At 48.7% G+C, this 15,669-nt stretch overlaps 1 protein-coding gene and 1 pseudogene across 6 annotated transcripts in view; both read left to right on the top strand.

Annotated features, from left to right (window-relative positions):
• Nucleotides 1-3,420: 3,420 nt before the first annotated feature.
• Nucleotides 3,421-15,669, top strand: part of REEP1 (receptor accessory protein 1) — a 92,609-nt gene continuing 80,360 nt past the window's right edge. For 2 of the 5 annotated variants that reach the window (XM_081157210.1, XM_081157208.1), the window contains exon 1: nucleotides 3,527-3,593. In XM_081157210.1, the coding sequence (XP_081013336.1) occupies nucleotides 3,562-3,593 (32 nt within the window). In that variant the 5' untranslated portion in view covers nucleotides 3,527-3,561. Of the gene's footprint in view, nucleotides 3,594-15,669 lie in introns of all 5 variants that reach the window. The other 3 variants (XM_081157209.1, XM_081157207.1, XM_081157206.1) reach the window with 3 other exon arrangements.
• On the top strand, nucleotides 4,932-5,990 carry LOC308565989 (large ribosomal subunit protein uL11 pseudogene; annotated as a pseudogene). The gene is made up of 2 exons: nucleotides 4,932-4,969; nucleotides 5,314-5,990. The product of its transcript is annotated as a large ribosomal subunit protein uL11 pseudogene (transcript).

The raw sequence follows: 15,669 nt of genomic DNA, 5'->3' as shown, positions 1-15,669 counted from the left end.
TGTCTAACGCTTGGAAACAGTTGCCGGATGTATTTTGTTTGTTTGTTTGTTTTTCTAGTTTACAATGGGGGGAATTCCCAGGGCAGTTAGTGCTTCATGGGTGAAAGTGGAAGTCTCTTTTCCCTATTCTCAACTTCAAAAATCCTAGGGGAAAACTTTGGCTCAGCTTACATCCAGTGATTACTGAGGAACCCATCAAGGTAGTAAGAACATGTGACACAATGACAATTTTTAAGACTGGTGTTCGGGAAGAATCATTCCCCAATACAAAACGGAGAGGACTTTCTGGAAGGAAGGGGGGAGGGTACAGGCACAAACAGATAGTAAGCATCCACTACAAACAACAGTTCACGTGAAAAAGAACTTAAAGTGAACCAACTAATAGAGCTGGAAGAATCTCATTGTCTAGAAGGCTGTATCAATTTCCTGGCCTCATGTTTTCCAGGGTCAAGGACAAACCGGAGGGGGTATAGAATGGAGAGATATAATATGTGTAACAGTTACACTGAAAGAGATAAAGTGAAATAAAGAAGCAAGTTTCTTCTCTCTGTGTTCTTTCCCCAACTCTGTCCGTTGACGCTTGCTCTGTGGAACACATTTTCCCCCAACCTCGAGTGACTTCTGGGGTTGGTCCCACTAGTTTTCCGTTTCTCTTCAGATAACAGAAAGACCTCCAGGTGTTTTAATCCCATGAATAGTCTCATTTCATGAATTAAAATGTCCAGTTCTGTGTAATAGTCAAACCTGAGAATTCCATTTACAGGAAGAAGGAACATGTTCCAGGAGAGAAACAGCACGTATAGAGCTTCTCCTCTGTTTTTCCACTAAGAGGATCTCTTTGAATCACAATATTCCACTCTCCAAAACTGTTTTAACCATATTTCCCTGGGTAAGGTATGATGAGGCTGGACACCGATCAAGAGAAAGAAACCAGTTTTACAGTTTTGTTACACTCACAGTTCCCTGGACAGAACATCACATGCCATGCAGGGCCACTCAGGGTAAACACTGGGCTGGGTTACAAGGCAGAGGGAGAGAGGGTAGCTGTAGTTTCTGCAGGAAGAAAAGGGCAAGGAAGGACAAGCTGTCTGACTGGCTAGTCTGAATAATTTCAATGGGCTCTAGGGCATAGGGGCTGTCCCTGGTTGTCCGGTACCTGGCCCTGGAGTGATTAGGGCAGGTGTGTAATGGCCAGGAGTTGAAAGCCTGATAAGAGAGGTGGTTGTGGGAGTAGACTTAATTGGATGCCTAAGAAGAGGAACCGACCTGCCTCTAGCCAGGGCTCAAAACTGGGTCAAGACGGAATTTTAAAAAGATACTACATCTGTGAAGCTCTCTATCTGACCTTCAATTCTAAATGATGGCTTTGCTGGGTAAAGTAATCTTGGTTGTAGGTCCTTGTTTTTCATCACTTTGACTATTTCTTGCCACTCCCTTCTGGCCTACAAAGTTTCCGTTGAGAAATCAGCTGACCGTCATATGGATGCAAGAAAAAGCTAAAGGAGTTCATCACCACCAAACCAGTATTACATAAAATGTTGAAGGGTCTTCTTTAAGAAGCAGCTAATGAACAAAAGAAACTGACAGATTAGACCCAGGGACAGTGACTCATGCAACAGACTGTCCTATCTCAGAGGGAAGAGGGAAGGGGGGTGGGGGGTAGGAAGAGATTAACCAAAGACTTTATATGCATATGTGCATAACCCATGGACACAGACAATAATGGGGTGAAGGCCTGGGGAGGGGGAGGAAGTGGGGTGGAGGGGGTCAAGGGGGGGGAAAAATGGAACACCTGTAATACTTTCAACAATAAAGATAAATTAAAAACATAATAATGAAAGAAAGAAAGAAAGAAAGAAAGAAAGAAAGAAAGAAAGAAAGAAAGAAAGAAAGAAAGAAAGAAAGAGAAAGAAAGGAATTATAGCCCTAGCTGGTTTGGCTCAGTGGCTGGAACGTCCGCCTGCGGACTGAAGGGTCCCAGGTTCAATTCTGGCCAAGGGCATGTATCTCCATTGCAAGCTTGATCCCCAACCTTGATGGGGGGCCCGTGCAGGAGGCAACCAATTGATGTGTACATCGATGTTTCTCTCTCTCTCTCCCTTCCACTCTCTTGAAAAAGCAATGGAAAAAATATCCTCAGGTGAGAGATTAACAAAACAAAAAAACTGTATATATATATATTTTTTTTTTTTTTTAAATTTTTTATGGGTTCTTTGGAGACCCCCTTGTCATAGAGGATGTCTTATTTGCAGTCCCCTTCTAGTGGTACACTTCCAGCCCCTTTTTGCCAAAGTTTGAGGTCTCCGTGCCCCTGCTGGCTCTCTCCTGTGCCTCTCACAGCCGGTACTGAATTACACATGACTTGGGCATCAGCGAGGAGAACAGGGCTCCTAGAGACCACCACAGAGGGAGGGGAGGAAGGCAGCAGCAGAGTTGAGGAGCAGGGGACAAAGGTCTTCCAAGCCTAAGGGAATAATGTTCGAGGACTCATGTGATAAGGGCCAGGACTAGGGTGAGGACAGTGAGGCACTTGCCTCAGGGGCAAAATTTAAGGGAGTGGCATAAAATGCAGTAATCAAGATAAATAAATGCACGATGTATTTCTTTAATAGTAAAAAAAAAAAAAAAAGTATATAGGATGCCTCTTTCCCCTTTTGCCTGAGGGTCCAACGTGGCTCAGCAGGACACGGGTGCTATGCAACGGCAGCTGTCGCTCCCTCCGGGCCAGGCTGCACCTCTGGGCCAACTGCTCCACCCAATGCTGGAGCAGCCCCTGCGGGAGGCCTTCCCTGGGAAGGACCTTTCACCCGAGCCTTGAAAAAGGCGATGCACGGAGCACATACGGTATGAACAGGGAAGAGGGCACAGCACGCAGGTAAGTTCAAAACGCCCGAGGTAAGAAGAGCCCCAGGGATGCCCGGGGCACGGTGGTGTCAGTGCGTTTGGAGGCAGAGGCTAGATCATGCAGGGGCTCCAGAATTTTCATTAGGGGAGATACACGCCCAGGCTCGTCCCGCACGCAGCTGATGTCCTGTGAGGGACAGACTGGAGGGGTCAGGTCTGCATCCAGGGAAGTCCCGCATGAGGCCAGCGCTGTACCTGACTTAGGCGTGACTGCCAGGCAGACAGATTCCCAAGGTCCAGGTCCACGCCTCAGTTTCCCCACGCCACAGCCCCGAGGAGGGGGCGACACCCGGGTCGCTGCCCTGCCACCTGGGCCACCTCTGGGTTGCACCCGAGCGGCGGGTGCCCCCGGGCGCGCGGAGAGAACTGCCCCGAATCAGCGGCAGACGGCGGGCGGGGGCCGGCGGGGCGGGGCGGGTCAAGCGGGTGCCCGACCGGCTCGCCACCCAATCGCCGCGGGTCCCCCGAGCCCCGGGGGCTGGGGCCGCCGCCGCGCGCCGCGGCTGCGCCGACGCGCGAGCGCCCGTGTGCGCGGCGGGCGCGCTCAGTCTGGCGGCGGCGGCCGTGCGCGAACGGACGTGCCCGGAGCGCCGCAGCCGCAGCCGCAGCCGCCCCGCCGCCGCCCCGCCGCCCGCCGCGCGCCGCCCGCCGCCCGCCATGGTGTCATGGATCATCTCCAGGCTGGTGGTGTAAGTGGCCTCCTTCCCCGCGTCCCTTCCTTCCCCTGCTTCTCCGCCCCCGGCCCCGGGCTGCGTCCGCCCCCGGCGCTGCGGCTATTAATACCCGGGGCCCGCTAATTTTAGCAGGTACAGTAGCTGCCGAGGTCGCCGGCGAGCGGGCGGCGCAGGACGCGCGGCTCCTGCCCTGCGGGGCCGGGGCGGCGGGGCCGGGGGCGGGGTGGGGGCTGGGGCGCCCCTGCCGCTTTGTTCCCGCGGTCGGTGGGGTCTGCAGGCGCCCCGCCTGGGCGCGCCGCGGTGCGCGCGTCGGTCTCCTTTGGGAGAAATGCTGGCGGGGGTCGCCGGGCGCCGCGCCCCGCCGGCCGCCGGGCTTTTGTCGGGCGAAAAATGACAGGCAGAGCCCAGACGAGCCTGGGGCGCTGCCTGGAGGGGTCAGCGCGGAGCAGGGTGGAGAGATGGAGGCGGGGCTCGCAATGGGGTTGAAAACACTCCTTTTTAGGTTTCTGAAATTGACAGCGGCAAAGGCAGGTCCCCGCGTCCGCGCGCGTCCTTTGGCGGGGGTTGGGGGGAGGGGGGCCGGGCAGGCATCTCCAGGAATTTACGGGAAATTTCCAAGTGACAGGCACCTGGGCGGTGGCGACGGCACCTCTCGGGCCTTGCAGGAGAGCCCAGAGTCATCTGGGGTGAGGCCTGTGTGAAGTCACTGGGTGTGGGCTTGGGGGCCGTTTTTCTCTGTCAAGCCCCAGAGCTGAGTAGACATTTAAAGAGCTCCTTCCCTGGTGGATTTACTCCCCTTTGGGGACGGACATGGCTGTTCCAGGTCTCCTCTTTCCTTAACCATTCTCGCCTGATGGGGACAGGTTTTGACACCTGCTCGGTGGAGCCCCTGCTGAAATGGGTGTGTGGGGGGAGGTGTCCCCCAGGCTTTTTCTTTGTCTGGCAAGAGGGCTCTGGACTCCCCTTGATCAGGCATCATCGCTCCCTACCTTTTGAAACATCTCCCGTTTCCTGCAGCTCTTGACTGGTTTTCAAAGAAGCAGTCAGGGGCAGCCTTCGGAAGTCTTCCTCAGCATTGTCCCCTGGCCACCGTTCTGGGCTTTCCTACCAAAGCCAGAGTGTGCCTCTCAGCCCCAGGTCTTTCATTCCATGCAGGCCTCCCCACAGCTGTCGCCGATGCCGGGGGTTTGTGCTGTACCTCGAGGTGGCATGTTAAATATTTAAGGGATTTCTGCGGGCAGAACTGGCATGAATAATACAGGGAAGAAGCCGGCACGCCTTGCCCCACCTCATGGCTCACCAAAGCCTGTCTTGCCTTCAGGGTGGTATTTTCTCTCCTAAAGTAGTGCTGTGATGTTCATATTTGCCAGTGGCTTCTGGGAGGGGCTCAGGTGGGTGGGAGAGTTTTAAGTCAGCCTGGCTGGAGGGCTCGCTTTCTATAGATACTATTGGCTGGGGAGTGTGAGCCTCTGATCTGGGGTCCATGTGACCATTTTCTATTTTATTCACACACACCCCAACTATACAAGGCAGTTGAGAGGGTGGAGAGGAAGGTATATATTTGGGAGGAGTCTCAGGGACTTGCTTTTACTTGCTAAAACAGCCACACTTCCCAGAGGTAGAGTTTCAGAGAACTTAAATGACTGAGAACTGCCCCTCAAGTCAGCCTAGGGCCCTCTCAAGTGAGAGTTTGTGGGATTCGGATTGTTATCCCCACCGTCCCCCCAATCCATAGAAACCCAACATGGAAGCATCAGTGGGAAATTATTAAAACCACTATAGTTTTCAGCTTTCGGCTCGGAGGAGGCTCAGGTGCAACTTTCTTCGGTCGTCCCGAATCCGGGTTCATCCGACACCAGCCACCTCCACCATGCCGTGGAAAGCTCGACCCCAATGAGATCAAAGTCGTGTACCTAAGGTGCACCAGCGGGGAAGTGGGTGCCACGTCTGCCCTGGCCCCCAAGATCAGCCCCCTGGGCCTGTCTCCAAAAAAGGTTGATGACATCGCCAAAGCAACCAGTGATTGGAAGGGTCTGAGGATTACAGTGAAACTGACCATTCAGAACAGAAAGGCCCAGATTGAGGTAGTGCCTTCTGCCTCTGCCCTGACCATCAAAGCCCTCAAAGAACTGCCAAGAGATAGGAAGAAGCAAAAGAACGTTAAGCAGTGGAAATATCATATTTGATGAGATTGTCAACATTGCCCAACAGATGCGGCACCGATCTTTAGCTAGAGAACTCTCTGGAACCATTAAAGAGATCCTAGGGACTGCCCAGTCTGTGGGCTGCAATGTTGATGGCCGCCACCCTCATGACATCATAGATGACGTCAACAGTGGTGCAGTGGAATGCCCAGCTAGTTAAGAACTACAAAGGAGAATGTTTCTATTAAAGTTCATTTGACAACCAAAAAATAAATAAATAAATAAATAATAAAACCGCTATAGCCCTGGCTGCTGTTGCTCCCTGGTTAGAGCATTGGCACATGTGCAGAAGGGTTTTGGGTTCGATTCCCAGTGAAGGGCACATACCTGGGTTGCAGGTTCATCGGGAGGCAACTGATCCATTATCTTTCACATTGATGTTTCTTGCTCTTTCTCTCTCTCTTTCCCCCTCCCTTCCACTCTCTCTAAAAATCAATGGAAAAAAATATCTTCACTGAGGATTAACAAGAACAAAAGACTTTAATAAGCAGTAGCTGTTTCTTGTAAATAATACCTGTTCATAATAGGAAAATTAGGAAATAACACAAAGATAGCTAATGATGATTTTGAGAGGTATATTCTCCAAGATGTTTTTCCCATATGCACGTTTATATTTATGATTGATGGAAATTATGGACTCAGCCTAAATTCCATATTCCTCTTAGCAAGGCGTAGGGATACTGCTTTAAGAGTCACAAAACCCTTGGTTCAAATCCCAGTTCTGCTTCGTGCCAACAAATCACAGTTCACAAGAGATCCTAGTTCACAGGCTAGTTCACTTCATGTTTCTGCGCAGATATTTCAATGACACAATATATATATAAATTGCCAAGCACCAGGAAGAACAGTAAATCAATGATGATTTCTTCTTCTGTCCGGTACCTGAGAGGGTGTAAGAGTTCCGGAAGAGGCTCTTAGACTTAATCTACCCCAGTGGTTTTCAAACTGGCTTCCCTGAGGGCCACCCTGCTCTGGGCTCCCCAGCCCTGAGTCACCATAAGCAACTCCCCTTTTATATATTGGGCTTCTAGATAAAATAGAATTTGCAGAATATATGGTTTTACTACTAATAAAACTTCCTACTCCTGCCATCCCCTTTCTGTAAAACTGCAGAGGGAATGTGCCTTGCCCAAGGACACGAGGTGAGCTGGTAAAGAACAGGCTCTGAAGTTTTGGTCCAGCTGGTAAAGAACAGGCTCTGAAGTTTTGGTCTGGTACCCTCTCCACTTCTGCCTGGCCTTGACAGTAGCCCTAAATTGATCTCTTTCAAGCTCCCAAGACCTCTGGTATGGAGTCCTGTGATTTTTGTTCACAAGTCCCATTTTCTGTAAGCAACTTTTTCACGGTTTTATAAGCCTCTGCTCCATCAAAGAACATTTAAGGAAGACCTAGCACTGTGTTCTGAGGATGGAGAGGAGTGTCATCCTTCTAACCAGAGGCCTCAAGACTAGATGGCATCCAGGGACAGCCATTTGGTGTTGTGGGTGTCTGTGTCGTCATTGGCTGTGAGTGTTTTTAGGTCAGTGATTGTTGCTCATTTCCCTCTCATCCCTTCGCCCCCTTACAAGGCTCTTTTTTGAAGCACCTAGCACCTGAGTGCACTCGGTGAAGGTTGATTGTGTTGAAGGAAATCAGAGGTCCTGGGATTAGCAGAGGAGTCAGCCAGTGTTATCCTCAGGAGATGGAAGTCAGCAAGCATCAGGACAGGCTTGTGCCCACTGGGCAAAGATCTTGGAGCGAAGACCAGTATAAGATGCTGCTTTCTTGCCAGCTGTCTTCCTCATAATGCCCTTGGCTCAGCCTAGGAAGAATTAAGGAAGAGATAGTGCACTGGCAAGGTTAGCCTTGTTAGAACCTGGTTGATATCTGCATGGAACATGGAAGCTCGTTTAGGACTGGGCTGCTTGCCTTCTTTAAAATACTTTGTTACCCTGGCCAGTATGGCTAAGTGGTAGAGCATTGGCCTGCACGCCGTAGGGTCTCGGTCCAATTCCTGGTCAGGGGTATGTACCTAGGTTGCAGGTTCGATCCTTGGTCCTGATCGGGGCACTTGCGGGAGGCAACCAGTCAATGTGTTTCTCTCACATTGCTGTCTCTCTCTTTCCCCTCAACCCCACCCCACCCCTTCCACTCTCTCTAAAAATCAATGGGGGAAAAAATCCTTACATACACACACATGCACACACAAAATACAAACAATCCAAGACCGAGGCAGGAATGAATTTCAACTGGGAAGAGTATGTTCATGTGCACTGGTGGGGCACGCAGAGGTTGCCCTGTGCCGTCTTGGGAGAATGCTCTGTTTTAAAGCAGTTATTCCAAGGAGCAGGTGTTGCCTCATTGTCTCTGGACAGAATTTTGGCCAAGGCCCAGAATGCTAGATCAGAGCATCCCACCACTGCTGGGGTTAGTAGACAAAAACTCCAGTTCACTACCTGGGGGAAAAGAGAGTCCTACTTCAACAGATTTTCTAAATAACTGATAGCTGTGCAGAAAAAAACCTTATTTCCACATTGACATCTTTAAAAAAATGTTAGTTTTTAGAAAGTACAGTCTAATATTTAAAAGAATCTTAGTTTGGTGGATGAAGATCTGGCTAAGGGCTGGGACTAAGGTTGGAGCATGAAGTCTGTGTGCCCCGGATCAGCAATGTACAAGTAGAGGAGACTGGAAGGAATGTGGGTTGTCCTCAAGATGTTCCCCAACTATTGCAAAACAAGTGGGAAAGAAAAGAAAAGACCATAACTTCTTAAACATAAGCTTGCCTTTTCTTGGGGCCTGCTTTTGAAGAATGGAATGTAGAAAAATGATCCTGTTAATGGAGGGTTTGGGGTGGTTGAGGAGTTATTTCCTGGCATGTGGTGTGGTACGGGGTAGGAGCTGGGTAAATGTTTGAGTTGATTTCTGAGAGGAAAGATGTTAGGCTGGAAGCATAGTTGGGTTCTGTCCTTAGCGCTGGTCTGACTCAACATCACAGTCCTAAGGCCAACCCGCCCTGGGGCCCAGCTCCCTGTGTGTGAGACCAGAGTGTTGGCCAGCATTACCTGGGAGGTCTTATTAAGACTATTAGTTTTGTGTTTTTAAAAACATATATCTTTATTGATTTCAGAGAGAGGAAAGGAGAGGGAGAGAGAGAGATAGAAACATTAATGATGAGAGTCATTGATCGAGCCCGCAACCTGGGCATGTGCCCTGACCGGGAATCGAACCCCGATCGCCTGGATCCTAGGTCAACGCTCAACCGCAGAGCCACCCCCGGCCGGGCAAGACTATTAGTTTTAAGAGCAGTGCTCCTGCTGGCCCCAGTGCATTGTTTTTGTTTGTAAGCAGGAGGAGTATCCTTAAGGAAATGAAAAATACCAGCTTGGATTTCCCTGCCCTCTCTGTGCTTAGGAATCTCGCCTACCTGCTGGGAAGTAGCCTTTGCATACTTCTTCCTGCTGTGTCTTATTTGAAGGTTAGCTGACAAGTGAGGGTCTCACCTGGTCGTTCCTGGCTCAGTGCCCCCCTTCCTGCTGGAATGAGGACTAGCTTCTTTGGGGTGTGTATCATTTGAAGGGAGGAAGAGCCCTGGGAAGAACAAGAGAAGGATGGCAGGCCCTCTGTGGCCACCTGGTGAGGCTGTCACTTTGCTGTGTACACGTGTTGTGCTTGTGTGTTTTCTAAGGGGGTTCAAGAGGCTGGGGCAAGTGAAGACTTGGCCACGCAGTAGTCGCTGTATGTGGCACCTTTGGGATTTCACTGCCAAGGATGAGCCACACACATGTGCATCCGGTTACCAGGATTCTTGGTGTCTGTGGGAATTTTTCTGAGAACCAACAAGAGGTAAGGGGGTTTGCATTTGGTCTGGGAGGATGTTTTTTCACTCCTGGGCCATGGGAAGGCCCTGACGGAATGGAAGACAGATATATAGCTTGTTCTGAACTTGCACATCTCATCTGTCTTCACACAGAAGCACATTGTTTCCTCTTTAGGTTTTTTTCAGTCATACCCAGGGGCTTTCCTGAGATTATAGAGAAAAAGGAAATATAGATAAAGGACCAAATATCTGGCACACAATAAGGGCATCTGAAGGAATCTTGACAGGTAGTCTGGTGTAGGCCTTCATGCATGTGTGTGTACCTAGACCAGGGATGACAAGTGAGTTTCATCTCATGATTGAGAGGAGGCTGCTGGGACACGGTCCTGAGGATGGTAGGAAGCTGGGTTGGGCTCTGTAGAGGAGTCCCCCGAGCGATTTGTGTAGGCAAGATTGCCATGGGTGCACACGTGTTGGTTCAGTATTTGCTCTCCCAGGCTTAACCTGCTCCAATCAGAGAAGATCTGTACTTCTGTCAGAGTTCTGCGCACTTCCCTAAATTGGTGAACAGAGAGCAGCATCCTTTCCCTGAGTTAGCATCTCCTCCTCACATTCGCCCCCACCAGGTCTTGTTCGTCACCTGGCAGGTCGTGCCTCCTTGATGCCAGCGTAGGGAGCTGTCCAGCCTAGGGTCTCTAGTCTGCCTCTTTTCGGACAGTCATGCATGTACCACATCCCCCCTTTTTCCTTTGTCTTTCACCAGTCTCAGCTCAGTTAAATTCTTCCTTGGCTTTCTCTTGTGTAGTAATGCATTAACATCTTTCTTACCAACTTGTATGGGTCTGCAGATGGTACTTTGAGCTTCAGAACGAGTTTCCCATTTCCTTCTGGTAACATACCCCATCCTCCCTCCTGCCACTCAGCCAAAGGAGTGGGCATGTGACCCAGGCCTAGCTACACATTTCTCTGGGCACAGAGATTGGTCTGGAGGTAGACACGCGGCCCAGACTGAGTCACTAGACCTTTCCCTAGGGTTTCGTGATTTGATGTTGGAGAGGATAGCTTTGCCTACAGAACCCAGAGCTGGGAAGATGTGACAGTGGGGCTGCTGGTGGCTAAACACCCTGGCACATGGAGAAGGCCTGTAGACAAAAGGGTTGAGTATGACAGAGCAGAGATAAACAGAGATGAGACGCAGGCAGAGAGAGAAGGAAGCCGGCGTAAGTCTTGATTCTAGTTACTCAGGCCCCAGCTCCTGCCACTTCTCCTTTGATGCCTTGAGCTGTCCCATGTTCTAGAAGGAAATCCTTGAGTAGAGCTTGGATTATTAAATATGTGGTATAGTGGTGAGGATGGACTAGGTTATGCTGCAGTAACAACTCCCAGATCCCAGTGGCTGAAGACAGCAAAGGTTTATTTCTTGCTTTACCTGCCCATTCACTGTGGGTTGGCAGAGACACACTGCTCATTGCAATCACTGGAATCCCAGGCTGACGGAGTCCCCTTTATCTTAGGCCCTCTTAGGGTGCTCTCATTGCCACACAAGGCAGCAGGATTCCTTGGGGCAGGGAAAGAAAAATGGGACTCATGCACTGTCTCTTAAATACTCTAACTAGAAGTGACACATGTCATTTCTGCTCACATTTCATTGGCAAAGAAAATCATAATGAGCAAGCCTGGATTTAAGTGGGTAGATAATGCAGTTTTACTAAACATTTGTGAACAGCCCCAGTGACCACCATATATGGTGAATGAATGAGTCCTAGCCAGCCTTGCAAACATCTAAATGTCTTTTTTTTTTTTTTGGCTAAAGTTGGTGTAAAATGGGATTTTTTCCCCCCTCTTACCACTGGGAGAGTCCTAACAAACTCCTTTACCTTTTTACATTAGAAAAATCTCTCACTCCCCTTTGACCCCTTTTCTTTATTCTGTTTGAGAGTTTAAAAAGGAGGTTTTAATCTTGAGAAGAAATGAGCAGTTGTAAATTTTTTTTTTAAATATATCTTTATTGATTTCAGAGAGAGGAAAGGAAAGGGAGAGAGAGAGATAGAAACATCAATGATGAGAGAGTCATTGCTCAAGCCGGCAACCCGGGCATGTGCCCTGACCGGGAATCGAACCTCGATTGCCTGGATCCTATGTCGTCGCTCAACCTCTGAGCCACGCCCGGCCGGGCGAGCAGTTGTAAAGAACGGATGCAGTTCCATGGCTAAGCCCGTGAAGATGCCCTATGATTTTCATTATATTCTATGTGTTGGTCTCATCTGTCTCCGTGAAGCCTCCCTTGGGCCCCCTAACTGAAGAATGATTTCTGTCTGCTGGGTCTTCTGAGTGGCACAGTCAGTTTGTACCTCGTGATGAGGTGGTTTGTGCATTTTTCCTGTCTTAAGGACCATGTCTGTTTATTTGTCTCCCTCACAGCCCTTCAGGTGTAGTAGGCGCCCAGTGAGTACGTGTTGGGTCACAAATGAGTCAGGACCTTGCTATTCAAATTGTAGTCTGTGTACCAGCAACGCTGGCATCACCAGGAGCTAGTCAGGGACGCAGAGTCCCAGGCCCCACCTGTGACCTAGTGAAAGATCCCTGTGAAGTATGAGAAGTACTGAGTCAGGTGCCATTATTGCCCCTGTGAAATGAAAAGCTATGGACTTGCCTAAGGTTCCCATCAATGGCTGATGAGCCTCTCTCTCTGAGAAGTTCCAACCCTGACTTTTTATTTTTGTAAGTTCTGAGTGGCATAATTGGACTCCCCCAACCCAATGTCCAACCAAGAGCCTTTCACAGATGGGCTGCCTGATTGTGATCTTTTAAAATGTAGTTTGACCTCAGTTGGGGTTTAGACTATCAAAGTAACGCTTGTCAGACAGAATATTGAGCTGAGAGGGTCATGCTACTGAGAGTGGGATACAACCCACCTAGAGAAAGAGGCGCGGTGAAACAACTGATGCTGGGGACTCAGGGTGCATTTACAGAATCATGAAAGGACTTTACTTATGAGAATGTGAGGCTGAGAACCACTGGTCCCCATATGTCCATCCTGAGGAAGACTCAGGATTCAGCAGGACCTATATGCTCTTCAGGCCAGGCCCCGTGAGCTGTGGAATTCAGTCTTACCAGCAAGTCCGCTAAGCAATACCTTCAAAATCTTCCTCCATCCAACTGACTCCCACCTCCACTGACACCACCCTGTTCCAGACCCACATTACTGCTCTCCGGGACCATTTCAAAACCCTCCTAATTGTTCCCCTGCTCCTACTCCTGTCCCTCCAGTGATTTGTTTAAAATGTAGGATAGATCATACCTTTCACCTGCTATTTTAAAACTGTCCAGAGACCTTGTGTCACACTAAGAGTAAAATTCAGACTCCTTACCATCCTCAAGATTGAGCAAGGTCTGGCCCCTGCCCCCTCCCTGACCTCACTTTATATTGCTCTCCCCTCCCTCCCTCAGCAACATCACCCTCATTGTTCCTAGGGGAGGACCAACTCACTGTTTTCTTTGCCTGGACCCCCCCCCCCCCCCCCCCAGGTAGTCATGGCCCTTTTCCTCTTTCCATGTGGGTCTCTCTGCTCACATGTCACCTTTTCAGGAGAGGCCTTTCTGGCCACTTCCTCCAAAATATGCCACACCCACCACTCTATCCCCCATCATTCCCTGAAACTAAGCTTTTAGTTCATTTGCATACTTGTTTATGGTCTCTCTCCGTGAGGGTTTGAGCTCCGTGACTTTTGAGACTTGATCCTGTTCACAGCTGTTTTCTCAGTGCTTAGAGCAGTTCTAAGTTCATAGTAGGTGTTTAAAAAATTTGTAGAATGAATGATGACTTAGTATTCCCTTTAGGCTTAGAAGATTCTTTTTAAATACTGGGTTTGTAGAACCTTGATTTGTGATCATGGCAAATACCCTAACTCTCTAAGCCTCAATTTTTTCATCCGTAAAATGAAAGATTTGATCTCTATACTGACAATATAGTCTTTTTTTTTTTTTTTTTTTTAATCCCTACCGCAGGATATTTTTTCCATTGCTTTTTATAGAACATGGAAGGGAGAGAGAGAGAAACATCAGTGTGAGAGAGAGACATCAATTGGCTGCCTCCCACACGCACCCCCGACTGGAGCCAGGGATTGAGCCTCCAACCGAGGTTTGTGCCCTTGACTGATATTGAACCTAGGACCCTCCAGTCCACGGGCTGATGTTCTAACCACCGAACAAAGCCAGCTAAGGCTGACAATATAGTCTTAAAGCCCTCCCACAATAAAACTGAACTTTAAAACTTCTCAAATTTTCAGGTAAAATGTAACAGCGAACCCCTTAAAATGCATAGTTGAGCTTTTAAGTATAAGACAATTTGCCAGGAGACAAAAGAGAGATGGAATCATTTTGCAAGGGTGCAAACCAGTGCTGTAGCAGCTGCCTTACAGACTACCCTGAATTCTAGCTAAAACACAGCCATTTTGTTATCACCCCTGGCACTGTGGGTCAGGGATTTGGACAGGACACAGCACACTAAGCTCATCTCTGCTCTGTGATGTCTGGGTCTCAACGAGGATGGGGAAAATGGCAGTGGCAGGCTGGGCATCTGTTTCTTTTTATGTGTCCCAGGTCTTCTCCACATGGTCTTCCCACGTGAATTCTCTAGCTTGGAGGCCTCAGGATAGTCAAATTTCTTCAAGAGTGAGTGTCCAAGAAGCATCAGTAGAAACTGCAAGACTTTTTATGACCTGGTCTTGGAAGCCCCAGGAAGACACTTATGCTGCATTCTATTGGCCAAGCAAGTCACTAAGGCTATCAGAAATTTGAGAGGAGGGAGGCCCCTGCTATCAGTGGGAGGGGTAGCACATAATTTGCAGCTGTCTTTAGAATACCAAGCTGGAGGATTGGCCCAGCTTGGTTTTAAAATCCCCTTGGAGAAAGGAGGGGCCTTGGGCCTACGGAACTAGTAAATCAGAGCTGAAAGTCTGCATAAAGCTGAGACCTGAAGGGCTATTCCTTACCTGCCCTGACTAGAAGGGTGTCCTGAGTAGAAGGGTAGACCCACAAGCGTGGAGAGATGGCAGGAAAGCCTGTCTGTCTTGCTCTGGGTTCTTGATGGGAGGAAATCTCCCTTGGGGATTTGAAACTGTCCATGGATCTGTTCTCATATGGGTTTAGGGTTTAAATGAACACATCCTGCATGGTCTGAGTACCCTCAGCTGAGAGATTAACATAAAAGTTTGTTCTGCGCCATTGTTAACTCCAGGGGCATCTGGCAGGAATTACTCCAGTCTCTCTCAAAGGTCTCAATACATATCAGATGAAATTAGCCCCAAAGAACATGAATTCACAGTCCAGAGTTATAAAACACACAAGGTAGCAAGCCCCATAAGCATGAGATAACAAACACTACAGGCAGCAGGATTAGCCCCACCCCCTAAAACTAAGTAACATGCATATATTATTATATATTATATATAAATGTTACATAACATAAATATTTTATATACAGAATATATAAATATCACTTAGAGACCTTAGCATAAGTATTTTTAAAATGAAAAAGATAAAGAAAAGAATTGAAATTATAAGATGACAGATCCTGGGGTGAAGTGGGCAGAGGAATGGGCCCTTGAGCAAAAAAATCAATTCTAAAAGTAAAAAATAAAGTACTGAAATTAAAATCTCAATGGGTAGTTTAAAATCCTAAGGGCTTGAACACCAAGGGGGCGATGGTCCCACGCTGCATCGGTTTCCTTTTTGTGTGTGTTTTTTTGTTAATCCTCACCTGAGGTTACTTTTTCCGTTGATTTTTAATTTTTTCTTTTAATCCTCACCTGAGGATATTTTTTTCATTGCTTTTCAGAGAGAGAGAAGGAGAGAGAGACATTGATGTGGGAGAGACATCGATTGGTTGCCTCCCACACGGGCCCTGACCAGGGCCAGGGATCGAGCCTGCAACCAAGGTACATGCCCTTGGCCAGAATTGAACCCGGGACCCTTCAGTCCGTGGGATGATGCTCTAACCACTGAGCCAAAACAGCTGGGGCTCCATTGATTTTTAGAGAGAATGGAATGGAATGGAATGGAACGGAATGGAATGGAATGTGGGAGA

Source organism: Miniopterus schreibersii, assembly GCF_964146895.1.
Source record: "Miniopterus schreibersii genome assembly, chromosome: 13".
Taxonomy (NCBI): Eukaryota; Metazoa; Chordata; class Mammalia; order Chiroptera; family Miniopteridae; genus Miniopterus; species Miniopterus schreibersii.
This window is presented reverse-complemented; position numbering and strand designations above follow the sequence as displayed.